Source organism: Setaria viridis, chromosome 4 (genome assembly GCF_005286985.2).
Source record: "Setaria viridis chromosome 4, Setaria_viridis_v4.0, whole genome shotgun sequence".
NCBI lineage: Eukaryota > Viridiplantae > Streptophyta > Magnoliopsida > Poales > Poaceae > Setaria > Setaria viridis.
The window spans coordinates 1,811,241-1,827,927 of NC_048266.2; the positions used below are offsets into that span (position 1 = coordinate 1,811,241).

At 42.1% G+C, this 16,687-nt stretch overlaps 3 protein-coding genes across 9 annotated transcripts; 1 reads left to right on the forward strand and 2 right to left on the reverse strand.

Moving 5' to 3' along the window:
- Positions 1–1,688: 1,688 nt before the first annotated feature.
- LOC117852332 (uncharacterized) lies at positions 1,689–4,010 on the reverse strand. 5 transcript variants are annotated; one of them, XM_072293002.1, is made up of 6 exons: positions 3,869–4,010; positions 3,380–3,457; positions 2,797–3,283; positions 2,458–2,615; positions 2,288–2,351; positions 1,689–1,865 (listed from the first exon to the last, which is right to left on the reverse strand). In XM_072293002.1, the coding sequence occupies exons 2-6, from the start codon at positions 3,438–3,440 to the stop codon at positions 1,835–1,837; spliced, it is 801 nt and encodes a 266-aa protein (XP_072149103.1). In that variant the 5' UTR covers positions 3,441–3,457; positions 3,869–4,010; the 3' UTR covers positions 1,689–1,834. The 5 variants fall into 5 exon arrangements, with proteins under 5 accessions (XP_072149103.1, XP_072149105.1, XP_072149104.1 ...); XM_072293004.1 differs by having other exon boundaries at positions 1,726–1,865; positions 2,438–2,615; XM_072293003.1 differs by lacking the exon at positions 1,689–1,865 and adding an exon at positions 1,949–2,116.
- A 99-nt stretch (positions 4,011–4,109) lies between these two features.
- LOC117852331 (uncharacterized) lies at positions 4,110–6,736 on the forward strand. 3 transcript variants are annotated; one of them, XR_011897968.1, is made up of 6 exons: positions 4,110–4,292; positions 4,359–4,580; positions 4,658–4,761; positions 4,940–5,407; positions 5,869–6,269; positions 6,356–6,736. XR_011897968.1 is itself a non-coding variant. In XM_072293011.1 (5 exons), exons 4-5 carry the CDS (start codon positions 4,994–4,996, stop codon positions 5,881–5,883), a joined length of 444 nt encoding a protein of 147 aa, XP_072149112.1. In that variant the 5' UTR covers positions 4,110–4,292; positions 4,359–4,580; positions 4,658–4,761; positions 4,940–4,993; the 3' UTR covers positions 5,884–6,073. The 3 variants fall into 3 exon arrangements, 2 of the variants coding, with proteins under 2 accessions (XP_072149112.1, XP_034590266.1); XM_072293011.1 differs by lacking the exon at positions 6,356–6,736 and having other exon boundaries at positions 5,854–6,073; XM_034734375.2 differs by lacking the exon at positions 6,356–6,736 and having other exon boundaries at positions 4,155–4,292; positions 5,869–6,073.
- On the reverse strand, positions 6,218–15,218 carry LOC117852330 (kinesin-like protein KIN-UB). The gene is made up of 19 exons (XM_034734373.2): positions 14,813–15,218; positions 13,388–13,488; positions 13,182–13,304; positions 12,634–12,819; positions 12,315–12,536; positions 12,057–12,222; positions 11,781–11,930; positions 11,180–11,268; positions 10,835–11,038; positions 10,319–10,411; positions 10,048–10,185; positions 9,833–9,964; positions 9,562–9,703; positions 8,695–8,787; positions 8,109–8,234; positions 7,879–8,004; positions 7,437–7,580; positions 6,898–7,026; positions 6,218–6,825 (listed from the first exon to the last, which is right to left on the reverse strand). The coding sequence occupies exons 1-19, from the start codon at positions 15,003–15,005 to the stop codon at positions 6,665–6,667; spliced, it is 2,718 nt and encodes a 905-aa protein (XP_034590264.1). The 5' UTR covers positions 15,006–15,218; the 3' UTR covers positions 6,218–6,664.
- Positions 15,219–16,687: the final 1,469 nt, after the last annotated feature.

Below are 16,687 nucleotides of genomic sequence, written 5' to 3' on the forward strand. Positions count from 1 at the left end.
CTCTAAGCTAATCTCCTCACACTCACAACTCATCTAGGATATGTCTACCCATGCATGATGTCTAACATAGGCCACCTTGGTCTAGTTTACTCCACATCGTTGTACTCATCATCACGAGTAGCAAAGTCATCCTCCTATACAATTGGGGAAAGCCACGTGCAGTTATAATTAGCAAAAATGGAAAGTGAATCATCTTACATAATCAGATTTGGTAAATCGAAGCCTAAATGGCGAACGTCGTCCATCCAAGTGATCACATGTATATGCATTTGTATTATTAGGGTGCTGCATACAATGATTCCCCCTATTTCTACAACCATTGCATATGGACCACCACTACTGGAATCGGTTAGGTTCCCTACCGTTCATTTTGTTGTACTGGGATTGTCAGCTAGTTGTTGTTTTGGACCTAGGTTGACACGTTCATTTTGCTGTGCTAGGATGCTAGCTAGATTTTTATCCAAACCACTGGACGTGATAGTGGTTGTAATCATAGATGCAACTACGGTCATGAATGTGATATATCAGTGTAACTTTAGAAGTAACATATCCATGAATGAATTATTCTGTTACTATTCGTGTGATGTGATTTGAGCTCAAATTTGAATTCGAATTTAATTTAAATTAAATTTCAATTTGAATTCAGATTCGAATACAATGCTGTACGCGGATAAGAAGATAAACTGCACCAACAGTTTCCCTAGAAAATGAATCCTTGGGAATGTAGCTTTATATGTCGGATAGCCTTGCATGTCAGAAAGTTCCCTGGGAGTTTAAACCCTAGGGAAACTTTCCCTAGGAATTTCATCTGCAGATCATAGGGCATTCTTGGTTCCTCGTCAAAATGCTCCCTACCAAGGTTTCCCCACGAAAACGGCTAGGGAAATTGTTTCCCTGCAGTTTCTTTGCCTTTCCCTAGGAATTGGGATCCTAGGTAAACTTGAGCTTTCCAGTAGTGCACCACCTTCATAAAGAAAGAACACATTCGTTAAATAACTGTCAAAATCATCAACCATGCATGAATAGTTGTTAATAACAACAGACTAATTGAAGGAAAAAATATATTATAAAAGCCCATGCATAAAGCAGTTTAAGATATCACGCATACGTATGTGTACAGCATGAACAACCAAACCATAACATAATGGGAGAACAAACTGTGATGTTAGTGTAATAGGGATTGCAGATGATTTCTTCATTTAAAAAAAAAGTTTACATCTAACAGAAGGGTTGGTGCCAAATTGGAAACCATGCACAAATAGATGTTAACACTGGTTGAGTATAAGGCAAGGAAAATTGTATAAATGAAGTGTAGTCATGTGCATGAAACCGTTCATAAGCATAAACTGAAGGGTCGTCGTGTCAAATAAACTAATCTCATTTTTATAATAATTGGACATTTTATCCTATATTCAGCAAAAATCTGTAAACATTATTGGAAAAAATATATTCAAATTAAAAGGTTTAATGATTTGCGTGGCAAACTCTGTGTGACCATACCATATATAGAGCATAAGCACTAAGGAGAAGACCACATCCAACATATGAATCCCGTATAGGATATAGATAAATATTCCTCCGTGCTAATATTTGTGATATAATTGTAACCACTGTGATGAGTATGTAAAAGATAGTTTATAAATAGAAGTATGAATACCATCATTATCTTCAGCTCCAATCTTGCAGCAACATTTGACTTCCCATGCCTTCTCTCCTTGCATATGCGATACTTCAGCAAAGAATAGTTGATTGCCAGTGCTATCATCAGCCTGTTGCTTTGTTGTGAAATTGAAATGATAATACCACCTAAGATTCTCATAAAGCATTTGCTTCCTCACAAGATCTTCAAGTTCATGTGCAAGATCCTAAAACAAGGATATCAGCAAAGCGAGATGCTAGATCAGAGGGGGAGGGGGGGGGGGGGGTAGGGCAGACCCCAAAAGTTGTTGTCACCATGCATTATACTGGTCCAATAAAGCTTGAATCAAATATCGCTCTTCATCATAGGTAACCTTGCTACTTGGTGAATTGGGATATGGTGGACCATTAAGTATCATCCTATCCAAGTAAGACAATTCATCTTGCTCCTTGCACTTAATTCAGATAAGAACCCTCGCTATTAATAGTAAATGAAGGGTAATGTATATCCATTGCATGAACCCCATGAGTAGAAAAAAGGCATGAAATACAAAAGGTTGTGGCTATCTAGTGCTTTGAACATTAATTAATCATTGTTTCTTGCAATGTGGAAATGGACAAGTTAGAACAAAGTAAAAAAAAAACTTACCTAGTTCTACGCCGCATATCTTGTGTATCAGATGTGCAAGATCTTACAAGCATCTTGTAAGATCCTAAAACAAGATCAGCAAAGCATTGTATCAGTGTGTGTGTGTGAAGAGAGAGAGGGTGAGGTGGAAGGGAGGGAGAGAAAGCAGACCGCGAAGAGATTGTTATCACCATTATACCGGTCCAGTAAAGCTTCAATCAAATATCGTTCTTCATCATAGGTAGTCTTACTCCTTCGCAAATTGGGATCTATTGGTGGACCATCAAGAAAATATTTACAATCCTGCTTCATCCTATCCCCATGAGAAAATGCATCTTGCTCCTTGCACCTGGTTCAGGCCATAGCACTCCACATTAATAGTACATAAATGGTAATAGATTAGGGTATATCAGAAATAAGGCATAGAATACAAAGGGCTGCAGCCATTTAGTTCTCCGAGAACACTACAACAACCATTGTTGCTTGCAACGTAGAAATGGTCGAGCTCAAAGTAAAAAATAAAAACATACCTTCCTCCATGACGCAGTTCATCGAGAAAGCGCTTAATAGCATCATCAGCCTCATGTACGCTGTGAAAAGGTCCACCCACATCTGGGTAAGTACAAAAAGATCCCCTCCGGTCCATCCTAATGTAAAACGTCTGAAAGCAATCTGGAGGATGCCGGATCAAAATGTTAGATCCAATGGATGAAGCTGATTGCAGAGAGCTGCTGGTGGTGTTGTGTGGCAATGTCCGTGGACTAGCAGTGATCGACGCTTCTGATGAACTGCCATGAAACTCGTTGGTTAACTTGCTGAAAAGCTTGTCCAAGTCGTCCTGTTGGGTTACCGTAGGTATGGACACAAACTTATCACAACTGGATGGGAAAGCACTAGATGAGCCATTAACGGTGTCATGTGGCGCTGTTTGTGGACCTGCAGTAATCGATTCTTCCTTCGATGATGCAACATCTGGATCTTGCAGAGCTTGTCCAGATGCAAACTCAGCAGCAGCTTCTACAAGCTCCTCACAGCAGGTGGTGGAAAATATCAATGTGCTGTTCCTGAATGGGCAGTGATTAATACTTCAGATGATGTAGTGTCAAGAATCACCTCCAAAGTGAAACATCTTGCTCTTGAAGAGTTGGTGCAGACGCAGACTCACCAGCGCCATCCACAAGCTTCTCAGACCTGAAGGGGGAAAGGCGCAGTGAGCCTATAGATTAACAAATTATCATCCAAGAACGATCAATTGAAGTAATGTCCAAGTAAGACAGGTCAGAAATCTGTGAACTTCTAATATCATTTCAGTAGAAATCTACAATAATGCCTCCATTTAGGACTATTTCGTCCTGCTGTACTAGGAAACAACCAACCTTCCACCCAAGTCAAGGATCACGACTTCACGAGTCCTTCCCTCCCACTATCAATCCCAATCCCCAAGGAATTGACAAAACCTAGCATTGATACGTAAGCCTAATACCGACTAATATGTAAACCTAACACTAGATCGACCAATATGGAAGTCTAATGGTAGATCAACCAGTAAGTAAGGAGCAATGGATCGCCAACAAAAGAAAAAGAAAGCGAGACAGGACGTACTGTACAGGCGGCGGTGGCGGCATCACCACAGGCAACGGCGGCGGCATCACTACCGGCCGGCCGATTTCGGAACTGAAGCCTCGCCGATCTGCTTGTGGTTGACAAACAGAGGAGAGGACGGTCCGTGAAGTGTCGCCCGTCCCGGCCCTTCGTACTCCTAATTAGATACATAACCTTCGTAGATGACATTTAAAGTCAAGAAAATATATGCCAAGCAAAAAAATAACCTTTGTATGGCATGTTTAAGTCAACCTAGTTGACGCTAGGCGGCGGCGTAGTGGCTGCCATGGCTTTGCGGTCGCTGGGCTCTCTGCTTCGGGGGACCATCCGTGCACGGACCTGTTCCTCCTTGCCGGGGATCGCTACCCAGGGGACGCTCGGATCGGCGGCGGGGAGGAGCGAAGCAGATGCTCTACACGGCCTGGTATACAACTCGCGCATCTCATCTCTTCTTTCTTCGCCTGCGGCTCATAATTCCCTTGTGGCGCAGAGGAACCTCGCCTACCTTGTGGGTGCTCGTCCCAGCTCTCCTGTCGCGGCGGCGGCGGCGGCGGCCGTTTCTGCTTTTGCAGCATCCCATGGCCTGCACAGCCGGGTAAATCTGACGGCGCAGAGCGTCCGTGCCCGGGCCAGTTACTCCTCGCCGGGGATCGTTGTCCAGGCTTCGACGGGGTCGATGATGGTGAAGGGAGCACGGCGTTTCCACACCTTGGTAATTTCCGTTTGTCTCAGGCTCTATGCAAGACTTGTTCACTCGTGGCTCACCTTGCTTCGCTCCTCGTGGCGCAGAGGGGTCTTGTGGCCGAACATGCCCATGGCGCTCCTGCTGCTCTAACTGTCGCCTTTCTCTGTATTTGCCGGAATTCTGTATGTGATTCATACAGATGGGTCAGGTATATATGAACTTGCCTTCAGATTTCTTGTCTCTACTCTCTACTGCATGCTGCATAGCCGACAACTCTCACATGTTCATACCTCCTGCTGCATGTTAAAAAGCCTTAAGATTTCTTGCCTTCAGCATTATTCCTGCATGTTACATAGCCCTCAACCCTCCCGTATTCAAACTTGCAGACGGATCCAGGACAGAGAAGGAGGACATTGAGGAGGACCCCTCCATGAGGACGGATGCGTACCTCTCGTTACATGCAGGCGCTAAAGGACATGGAACGCGAGACGGCGTCTTACAACAAAGCATTGCCTGATGGTAACGAAGCTTTGGATCAGGAGGGCATGAAGAGTGATGACGAAGCCATGAGAGCAAGGTTCGAGGACTGGATGAAGCAGTATGGCCGAACGTACCAAGACGAGCAGGGGAAGGCGAGGCGGTTTAGAATATTTAAGGCTGTTGCAAGGTTTGTTGATGTCGCCAATGCTGTGGCTGACGAATTAGGGTCTGATGTCTGTATGGGCCTTAATGAATTTGCGGATTGGAATGACCAAGGACTTGCTGGCATGTGTGGCACCAAACATATGAGCGAAGATCAGTACCTCAGCATGGTCGGCGTCAATGAGGCATCTGATAAGAAGGCCACGAAGCAGGTATGTGTAAGCTGTAAGCAGTTAGTTATATAAATAAACGGCACTACTAGCGTCCGGACATCCGATAGAAATTTTTCCATCGGACGTTCCGTTGCAACATCGAAACAAACACATCTGCAACATCGAAAATCTATAGTTGCAACATCGAAAAAATATGCGAAAAAATGACTACGTCGTTCGACTTCGGGATAGAAAATTCCCGCCGCAATATGAACATATTTATTGTGAAACATGCGGAAACAATAGTTGCAATATCAATATTTAACTATTGAAACGTACGTCGGAACGTCTGTACTGTAGTGTTACCGATAAATAAATTGCATTCCATATGATGATTACTTTCATGTATTGGTACAATAGCAGTACGAAGGTTGATTTACAACCGCTCAATTTTAAGAGTAAATGCAAAGTTGGGTGCTTCTTTTGTTGTACTTTACAAATTACAGACGCTGCAAAAGCAGGAATCTAAAGATTGAGAAGGCGCGGCTGGCGATCATAACAAGCTGGTGCTTACCTGAAGCTCATGGATTGGAGGAGAAGACGAAGATGGAGATCATCCTGAAACTCTCTCGGGGCTAAATGCCGTCTGATTAGCTTTCTGAAGAAATAAACCTGTATAATCTTAGAGGTATGGAGTATCTTCGTGATGAGCTCCTTTTGTTGTCATTGTCTGGCTTAGAGGTATGGAGTATCTTTGTTTTGTTTTCCTTTATATACAACGATAATCAGCGAGCAGCTCTGGTAAAGGAAATGGCAGTACGAGCGTTTAAGAGAAAGAAAGAACAGTTAGTACATACGACTCATCAGCGGTAAATAAAGTTAAACCTCAAAGGGATCAGCAACTATACAATGATAAATACAGGTATACTTCACAGCCAAATGTTCTTATCTGCAAGCTCGCTCACCCAAACACTGAACCCGCTTCTTTTGGCCTTGATATTTTTACAGCAATAATTTTACAAACACTACATAAGGAGGTAACCTCATATGCTAGGATTCAAATAAATGAATTGCTATCAAGATTTTCAACTGCCACCTCAAAACAAGAAAAGTAAACTCTCGAGGAGAAGATGGTACAAGATCACAATGCCTCTCCTGATTAGTCAGTCTGGTGCCGTGTTTTACGCCTGCAAAAATTGGGTAAGCCAAGGGATGATGCACTTGATCACCAGCATTGAGCGCAATGGCATCACCTCCTATGTGCACGAGAAATGTAACTTCATAGCGTGTGAGACCCAGCTGCACTTTGTTCTGTTATCACATTTTTATTCCCAATCTTCTCATCTCTGCTTGAAGAGTGGGGCTGGATGTCAATGTCCGATGTGCCAACATCCTTATATCTTCTCGAGAACAATCCCTTGAGATTCGAACAAGTTCCCATAAGGCACCTTCACTGATAATGTCTTTTGAATTTACTTCTGCACAAGAGAGCAAATTCAAACTGTAAGCATAACATTATGTGTGCGAACGCGAGAGAAAGAGAGGGATACCATGTTGTGCCAAATGGCAAAGTGCAAGTTCAATGTGGCGCCTAATTGGAGCGGCTTCGTTATTGGCATTTTTTACAATCCAAGGAAGTGCTCCATCATCAATTAATAATGATTTTCCCACCTTATTTCCTGAAAAAAAAAGGGTTATGCATGGAACAGCATTCAGGAATTGCCAGATCAAAACACACAGATAAAAGTGGTCTCAACAAAAACACATCGAACCGCATTATCCATCATTCTTCCCAATAACATGTATGGATATATTTCTAAAAATTATTTAGAACATGAAGCATTTATACTTAAAATTTCACATAAAGCATTTGAATTTCTAATATTGGAAAATGCATAATAGATAATGTCAGAACACCATATCAAAGCATTGTAACATTAAAATTTCAGTTTTTGGTTGTGCATTGATAATTTGATGGTATAAAACATTTCTCAGGCAATACAAAAACTGAAGATTCACTCTTAAATGTAATGTGTGTGTTTCTGAAAGCTCCTATTTCTTGTGCTGCATTCATAGCATAGATAATTACCTTGAGTGGCTGCTCTAGATTCACATTTTGCAAAATTTGCAATGCCACGTGCAACTTGTGCAAGGACATCAGGGTGCCCACACCTAACCATTCCAAGCAATGCTTTAATTCCACCTTCTCCCCTCAACCGAGTTTGCAGTTTGTCTGGTAAAAAGCAAAAGATTAGGTCTAGGATATAACCTCGAGCATAGAAATACACTACTACTTTTCATATTAAAAAAAATGTAGGCCTTCATTTTGTGTTTTGATAGAACCCATGAGGGAGTAATGAGGATATCTTAAATGTTACGATCATGTTCCTCACATAGCCTGATAGCCATCAGCCAAAAAAAAAAGGAGGTTCATCCAAAGTATTAGCTTTCTGAGGAATGTGTCCTTCAGTGACACAAATTTCTTACTGGAGACCAAACTTTTGAATAAAAAGCAGAAATTTAGAGTTTACCGTTGCCACAAAGGTTAGCAATTGCTCCAGCAACCATTCTTAGAGTTTGTGGATCCTCTGCATCAGATGCTGTCATAGACAACAAGGTTACACCTCCTTGCGCCATGATAAGGTCTTGATTTGTCTCTGCATATATGAATTTTAACAATGAGACCAATAGTCTACCACTGAAATAAGCTCATCATCAAAGCATCTCTGTCAAGAATTATAAACACTGCTGGCCCACTGACCATTCATTGCAAGATTAGCAATTGCTCCTGCTGCTACTCTGCGAATTGTCTCATCCTCAGAGCTCCTAAGTAGCACAAGGAGGGAAGTAAGGCCACCTGCTTCTACAATCTTTTCCTGATTTGCCTCTGAAGTACACAAGGATGACTGTGAGATTAGCTTTAAAGACACAATGCTGCCAGCTTATCAAGTAAAATCAAGTACTCCAGATATAGGTAAGAGTCTTTGTGGGGGCATTTGTACAGCAACACTACTCCAGCAGTATGCTTCCAAGTAAAACTTCTTATGTATATTGCCAAAACTCTGTAGTCCACTAGAGCAATACTGTTTTATTCTAGTACAAAATATGTTGGGAATAATGAGACCCCGTTGATATGCTTTCAATCCAAAATAGTTATACATAGGTAGCCATGGACACCCTAGCATATAAAATGCAGACTGCATACGTTGAATGAAGCAGATAAGTGATGCTTAAAAATTATGCATATGACCAGAAAACATGCTCAGGTAGCAACTCCATGGACAAACAAAGAAAAGAAAACAATCTCTATATCTAGCTAGAAAGCATTATGAAAATGCAGCGCTCACCTTCAGCAGCCAGATTTGCAACAACTTTCACTGCATGAACACGAACATCAGGTTCTTCAGATTCGAGCAACGACAATATCTTCTGTAACCCAACTGAAAACAGAGAAAGGAAAACTTTAAGCACATGTTTTGCTGAGATATCAGACATCAATAGTTCGGGTGGTAGGACTGCAAAAAAAAGGCAGAGGATGTTTTACAAAATTCTATCTTAAGTTATGATCTACCATTTTCACAATGTCATCTTAATCCCTGGTGATTTTACCATTCATCACATTCATATATTTGCGAATAGAATGTCTGCACAGATATATTGGCATCCAAATACGCTACATAAAGAATCACGGTAGGGGGTAGTATTTTTAGCTTGTGAGAAAATGGAAAGGGAACACCATAGCACAACAAAACAGGTCCTTTTGCACACCATTTCTTGTAACCTAAGGAGTTCACCAATCACCATAATTAAATTTACCCTAACAATTAGCTCACTTTTCTTTTGGAGATTGCTTACAGGAACTAGAACTAGACAAGTCAAACACAGCAGAAATTGGAATTCAGGCTATGACTGTGATGGTGGGAGGTGGTAGATGTAAAAACATAAAGAAGAATGTGAAAACTGGACCGTGTCAGGGGTGTCAGGTGTGAATTGGTGCCCCTAGCAGGCACTACCAACCCTCTTTAGTTCAATTAATAGGGCCAGCTTTTCAAAATGTGGCACAATTTGAAACCTAGCACTATTAATTGAAATAAAGAGGGTGGGTCCGTGTTAACCCCTAGGGGCACCAATTTTCACCCCTAACCATGTGAAATTTACTGGACTTTAGCTTGATTTCAATTTTTTAAATAAATTGATAAATGAGAAGCAAATACCTTGTTCAAAGAGTTTGGCAATCGGCTGCTTAGGTCCATTGCTTTGCTCTCTGGGTTGTGAACCTCGAGTCTGAGACACCAATGAATCTAAACCAGGAAATATTTTTCCTGGCCCGTCTCCTTTATCAAGACTCCTCCTTGTCTGATACAACCAAATCAAATAAAAGAAGAGAAAAGAGCACCGTTATGTTTAGGTTAGCAATCATAATGCAAGCCAGCAATGCAATTCAGCAGCTGCCCACAAAAAACTAGCAATGGCAGTAACACCTACCTCATCGGCTTCCATACTCATCTGCAATAACTGACTTCTCAAAACACCAATTTCTTCTTCAAGTTTCTCTTTCTGGCTAGCTTCAGTATCTAGCATTTTCCGGAGTTTTACTACCTCAGCTGTAGCTGTAGCCTACAAGATTGAGGCAATAATTTGCTATCAGTACATTGAAGCAATAATTTGACAGAAAAAGAACAGGTTTTAGCCATCAGCACCTCCAGCTTTTTCCAGTGTGACACTTGATTCTTGAGGTCACTGGCCTCGTCTTCAGCAGATTGGCGGAGCATTTTCTCATTCTGCAGTAAATTTTGCACTTCCCCAACGTCACTGGATGTGGACTCAGCCTCTTTAATCTGCAAAATGAAAGGAGAGAGAGAAATCACATTGGAATTAACACAAAAATGTGACTCCAAAATTCCTTCCAAGGAATAATGGAAAAAAACAGCATGGCATTGATTAATTCATAAAGCTGAATTAGAAGTGTACTTGTTTCTTGGGTGATTGTTGATGTATTTTCCACTTCTCCTCCAGTATTTTTATTGAGTCTAAGTATTCTTGATGGTACTTCATTTTCTCATTCTGCATAAAAAATAAAAGATAAATATAGCTTCAATCAAGCATGTTAGAGAGAAAGTTACTAATTTAGGAATATTTAAACTGAAGAAATTCACTCCCTATCATAAGAATATCCAAACAATCTATGAGACTAACATAGAAAGCTTTGAGCGTTTGCATATTAATTTTAGAGAGGCAAACGTGACTTCAAAATAATCAACAAAAGGATACAAAAACATACGGTGCTTTTTTCATTGTTTTTTTAGGAGTATTAACATGCTACATGCTACAGTTTTGCCAAGCAAAATACAAAACAAGTTTGGATCACAGAATTATATTGGCATGTGGACTGCAAATTATAAAGAAATGTGACACCAATATACAGGACAAAAGTGAAAGGGCTAATTAGTCTATAAAGGTATGTAGAAGATGAGACAGAAAGCAAACCTCTAACATGATTTTGCACTCTCTTTCAGCCTCAGCAATACGACATTGAGCTTCAGCTCTTATTCTTTCAACTTCATCATCAAAATATTTCCTCTGCCTTTCATTTTCTGCTATTAACTTATCCAATTCAATATCAAGTCTCCTGCACAAGCTTTTGTAATCGAACTCTTCCTTCAATTTCACCATGTTCTCAACTTTCATTGCCTAGACATGAAACAAAGCAAACATTAATCACCCTCTTGCAATTATTTTTGCTAGTTCTGCGAAATCAGAATTCAGAAATTGTCACTATTGCATAACTTGAAGATGAAATCCTAAAACCATTAAATATATCTGCAGACATACCCTTTGTCCAAACATTATTGTACTGGTAGTTTCCCCCCGATGTCTGGGAGATGGACCAATTGTCACAACCAATGATGTTCTTGCAGTACCTATGACATTTAATAGCAGGTTGACCTTGATCAGAGCAAATAAATGTGACAGGCAACATTTTTATTAGGTGAAACTTTTTTATTTGTCATTGTTTCCCTAGCTACGCCAATGGCTCAATGTCATTTTTACTGTATACAAATATACAATGCCTCAATACCTTGTGTCATTGTCAAATTTCAGGGGAATAATGTTCAACCAAAAGACATTTGACATGCTCTTTCCAAATATGTTCTTAAAAGATTCTTCTAGCACAGTGCTTCATTTTGTTTTTATATTAAAATAAAGAGCATATGTACAATGTTCTTTTTGTTAACTTATGTTGCAGGCCTAATTGCTCTCCTAGAATAAAAATGAAGAAAAAAATAGAACAGTGCACTTTAGAACAGATCATAACTAACTGATTTCTAATGCCGCTGTTCATTATAAGATAGCCCACTGGTTCCCTTTGATGCCACACATGCAAATGTAATAACTTTGTAAAAAGAAGTATAAAGAGCATAACAAACCTTACCTCCAAATGAATCTTTAAGCAGTCTAGTAAGCTTAGAATCACGAACAGGTACATGAGGACTGTTTTCAGCAAGTGCATTGATGCATTTCCCTAGAGCACTTAAGGACAAGTTGATAGACTTTGCCTCTTCTAATGTATGACCCTCACTTCCTGCAAATAGTAACTCAATATTCAGAGTTGCAAATTATAAGAGACCTATGAACATTTACATGGACATGCAACTGCTGAGAGAACAAATGTAGCAATACAACATATCATTAAGAAAAGAAGACTCACCTGACTTGTCTATGCGCTCTGATCCAGCCAAGTCTACAACTACAAGCTTACTTTTCCTAATAACAGGTGGTCGTAAAGACCCCATCATGGACGATGAATGGCCATTTTCACCAGAAATGCTGACATCCATTTCAGTTCTACCTTTTACAGACCTTCTGACATTTACCTTCACAAAGGATATCACCATATCATTTCCTAGAAATGCTGTACTGTAAAGGCATACAGATAGGTAAGAGAACTCATGGAACATAAGAATACCATGAGGATCGCGTGACTTCGAGATGACTCTGTGTTTAACTTCGTGTTTGCAGCAACGCGATGGGCCTCACCAACCCTTAGAAGGTCCACAAAGCTTTTCTGATCTCTAACTTCAACTACCGTGGCTCCAGGCAGTGAAACATCTCCAGTCCTTGGGTCTTCTACAATGGCTATATTGTCATTTACAGGATCAAGGAGGTCTTGTATCATTTCCATGTACAACTGTAATAACCATCCCAAAATGCATTGTTACGACCAAAAAGGATTCCAAAGATACTAGATCAATAGATAAAACTGCAAAAGGCAAACCATCACAAACCTGTAGATATGATACTGACACAGAATCAGTTTCAGGTGTTATATCTGCTAGAATATCCTCCATTGCACGAACCATAATTCCCCTAGCAGCAGTATCTTCTTCACCAAGTCTTCCCAACGTAAAAGTCTTCCCAGTACCAGTCTGGCCATATGCCATAACTGTACCATTATATCCCTCCATAACACTCTGTAAAACACGGAGAACTCTACATTGGTACAGACATTGCCAAGGGAGCAACACATAACAGTAATCAAACTAATGTTATTGCTAGAACAAAATATTTCAGGGTCTGAACAGTTGCTTTGTCCTTTCTAGTCAATATAAACTATGAACACAAATTCTAGGCAATTTCGAAATTCCTTCCGCGTCTAGAATCATCACCACAAAGCAATTTGCAATACTATGTATACTCACGGAAAAGAAAACGTGGCATTAAAAATATTAGCAGCACGTAATATGCAACCTGAGTTTATGACTACCTCGAACTGAGAAAAACAAAGGACAGAAAGATTACTCCAAAGTAACGAGAAAGATCGAGTTTCATATACCTCCACAACTGGTTTTGCAACAACTTCATACACTCTCTTTTGTGAAGAAAACTCCGTGAGCAATTCATCGAATTCATATGTTTCCGACTCCCAATTGTTTTTACGAAGCTTTAACCTTTTGAGCTTCATAACAAATTTTCATCAAGTTAGAAAACAAAATTATGTTACCTTTTTCCATAGCATGCTAAAGAGAAAGCGAGCCATACCTCTGGCTGAAGTTCAACACAGTCACCGAAATCCGCATCTGCCGCCAACTCTTCAGCATTCCTAGGCCTAAGCCTCACAGCAACTCTTACTCTACTAGAAACTGCTAGGAACAGGGAGGAATGAGATTCTTCAGTCGACCATACAGGTAATCTAGATCAAATGAAAATTGCCAGAAAGAAAAACAAGCCCAAAGCATGATCCATAATTTCACCATTAGACATGATGCCAGCTGATAATTTAATTCTCAAATATTTGGAAAGATAATGTTAGGCAATGCACAGCATGCAGCAAAGAATGATTGCTAGGTGCACAATCAAAAAAACAAATCTAAGAAATGAGGCATTTTAATCAGCTCAATAAACGAATTACTAGGAATGATCGCATTGCATATAGTAAACAATATAGGCACAGAACAATGCATATTGTAATATACTACTCGATATCATTACCACCAAGTAATTCTTCTGAAACATCAACCACCATGAAGCAATTTTCCATAGGGTACTTTTCCAGGCATTGCAGTAGAGTTAACAGTTAACTACTTGCATTACGTAGAACGGGAATATCAAAATGCCACACAGAAGTTTCAGAAGCAACTTTGGAGTTTTTTTTTTTAACCAAAACCAAAAAAAAGAAAGCTGTTTTCAGCATGCAGTTCACATTAGAACGTTAGCAATTCACTAGGACTGTAAAATTACACCAAGTAAAACTAAGAAAGTGTTACTGCTACTGGTTGCATATGGAATCAGGACAATCTCTTACATTAACGACTGAATGTCTCAATGTAAATTGTAACTCTACACATATTAACATTCATCCAGGTGTCATCCTTTGCAAGGTAACTCCACAACTAACCATGAGATGCAAGCACAGCCAGTAGGAAAAAGCATTTATTTACCAACCAGTGCTCTTCATTATTCTCTACAGCTACGTGATTTTTGCAGGGTATATTGTGATGGTTGGATACTTGGGCGCAAGGGGTGCATGGTCATCATGACAATGCAACAAAAAAGACGCGAAACACACCATCATATCAAAACCAAGGCACCCCCCACGGCAGTTTCGAGATGGTGCAATTGCTCGGTAGATACATTACACACTTGCACCCACGCAAGCAAATCGTTAAACTAGCCAGCCCAAAATCCAGAGGATTTAGCCAGGCCGATCGCACCAAGGCCAACCGAAATGGTACCGTACTAGCGATCTGCAGCTACATTTCGGTCAAGGAGCAAAAACCCCCAGCAAAATCGCGCGAGATTCAGCAGCAGCGACCTGGAACAGCAAAGCAGGGCGAAGCTAACCAAATGCAAATCAGCCCAGCTCCAAATCCCCAAACCCATCCAAACCCCGCGGAACCAAATCCGAATCCGGATCCCGCCCCCGCCACGATCGAAGCCGAGCTAGAGCGAGCCGCACCCACCCACCTCCGTCCGACGACGCGCGCCCGCCCGCCGCGGGGAGCGGCCCGGAGCTGGTCCGCCGGTACGCGCCGCCCGCCGCCGCCGAGGAGAGGCGCTGCTTCCCCGCCGCCGCCTTGGGCGTCGCGCCGGCGCCCTGCCCCCGGTCCAGCTTCGTGCTCATCCTGGGCCCCCCGTTCCTCACCCCGCTGCTCGCCATTTAGCGCCCGCCCGCTCCCACCACACCACACGGGGGGCTCGTGCGGTGGGAGAGAGAGTGTGTGCGAGCGAGACGGCGAGATCACGATTCACGAGGGGGACGTGAGGGGGGAGGAGGGCAGGGACGCCGAGGAATAAATGCGGGGAGAGGGGAGGAGGGCGCCGCCGGGCCTACCGACAGCGAGAGAGAGTTTGGGAGGGGGGGGGGCGCTGGCCGGCGAGCGAGTTGGTGTGGTGTGGGGGAAGCGGAAGGGGAGAGGAGGACGACGAAGGCGAGGAGGGGTGGGGGCTTGGGGAGCGCAGCCTTTACTGTGTCGTGTCGCCAGCTGTGTCCCCGGGTCTTCCGCCCCAAGTCACTGCACCATGGGCCAGGATTCTCGCGGGACCCGGGGGTCAGTGGGGTGGCCGGGTGGGTAGCGCCGACGTGCGAGGCTGTTCCGTGCTGCCGAGGCATGTACCCGTGCTGGCTTGGGTGTGTGTAGGTGGGCCCGGAAAGTGGGGCCCGTTTAGCGGGGGCATTTGAATTTGGTTGGCAAGCGTTTTTTTTTTTTTTTGAAGTGGGGGAAAGAGAGGTGTCAAAAGCTGTGACGACTGTTGCTTCTTTATGCGTTTGGGCCCTTTCTCCATGGGATTTGATCAGTTTATAATCCGAGCTGGGAAGGGTTTCAATTTTCAAATGGAGGGGAAATGGTTCGAAAATTGGAGCAACTTTTTTGAGATTCTTTTCCAGGCGTTACGAACTTTGAAGTCATATCATCAATCATTTTTATGCTGACCTTTTTGAGAGACTAACAATAGCGCGATGTGTCATTGCCGATGATAAACAGTCAAAGTGTGTGTAGCACAAGTTAAATCCAGTTGGTGCCATGTTTCCATCGATCTGCTGGTTTCGTAGGGGAGTTCGCAAGCAAGAAATCAGTTCCCTTTTTTTTGGTTCAGTTTCCTTCAGAACAACCATGAACTTAATTGTACCGTCCTTCGCGGTGTCATGAATTATCCCTGCGTCGAAATTGCAGAGAATTTGTAGCAGAAGGGCTGGTAGACAGCCTTGAGCTTGCTTGGCTTGCAATGTAGCTTGAGCTGACTAGCTGAGGGACCTGTCGTCCGTACTAGTGTCACAGCGAAAGGTTTATCTGCCTTTGAGCGTTTTTTGAAGGAACAGGAGGGAGGGGCAAGCCCCTTTATCTGTCCTTGAGTTGGTTGCACATACACCATCACGAGTCTCATCTGGTCATTTTCTCCCAAGAAACTGAGGGTCTTCAGATAATGATGTTGAACGCAAGAGCACATCCCTTTCGGATTTGAGTTCGTCGGTCCCTTTAAATTAAATCTCGAACGATTTTATGCTTACCATGCACAGCATTTAAGTTTGCTATGTTCACATCACGATCATGCTTGGTTTGAGCGCTGATTAAACTGAAAAACCTATGACTAGGTCCTATAGTTTTATGCACCTATGTGGTTGAGTTAACCTCTCTTGAAGGTAAAACAAAACTAGCTCTCTTATTTTTTTCTGAAAAGTCAGGATACAGTTCGCCAAGATGGAAAATAGGGCTAGACAAAATGCTCTTGGCTCGTTAGCTCGCAACTGGCTCGGCTCGGTGCAATTCTCTAACGAGCCGAGCAGGACTTTTTGCTTGTTAGTATAACGACCGAGTTCGAGTCGAGCAGGACTTTTTGCTC

Bases quoted from the DNA above. Each gene is read 5' to 3' on its own strand.
- LOC117852330 (XM_034734373.2), bottom strand. From the start codon at position 15,005: ATGGCGAGCAGCGGGGTGAGGAACGGGGGGCCCAGGATGAGCACGAAG. The intron at 11,931-12,056 runs GTGAGTCTTCTT...TACTATTTGCAG, and splicing joins AGAGCGCATAGACAAGTCAG to GAAGTGAGGGTCATACATTA. The intron at 11,269-11,780 runs GTAAGGTTTGTT...TAAATGTCATAG, and splicing joins GCTTAAAGATTCATTTGGAG to GTACTGCAAGAACATCATTG.
- LOC117852331 (XM_034734375.2), top strand. From the start codon at position 4,155: ATGGCTTTGCGGTCGCTGGGCTCTCTGCTTCGGGGGACCATCCGTGCA. The intron at 4,581-4,657 runs GTAATTTCCGTT...CTCGTGGCGCAG, and splicing joins CACGGCGTTTCCACACCTTG to AGGGGTCTTGTGGCCGAACA. The intron at 4,762-4,939 runs GTATATATGAAC...TCAAACTTGCAG, and splicing joins GATTCATACAGATGGGTCAG to ACGGATCCAGGACAGAGAAG.
- LOC117852332 (XM_072293002.1), bottom strand. From the start codon at position 3,440: ATGGCGCTGGTGAGTCTGCGTCTGCACCAACTCTTCAAGAGCAAGATG. The intron at 2,352-2,457 runs GTGATAACAATC...ATCTTGTTTTAG, and splicing joins TTTACTGGACCGGTATAATG to GATCTTACAAGATGCTTGTA. The intron at 1,866-2,287 runs GTAAGTTTTTTT...TCCTTGTTTTAG, and splicing joins GATATGCGGCGTAGAACTAG to GATCTTGCACATGAACTTGA.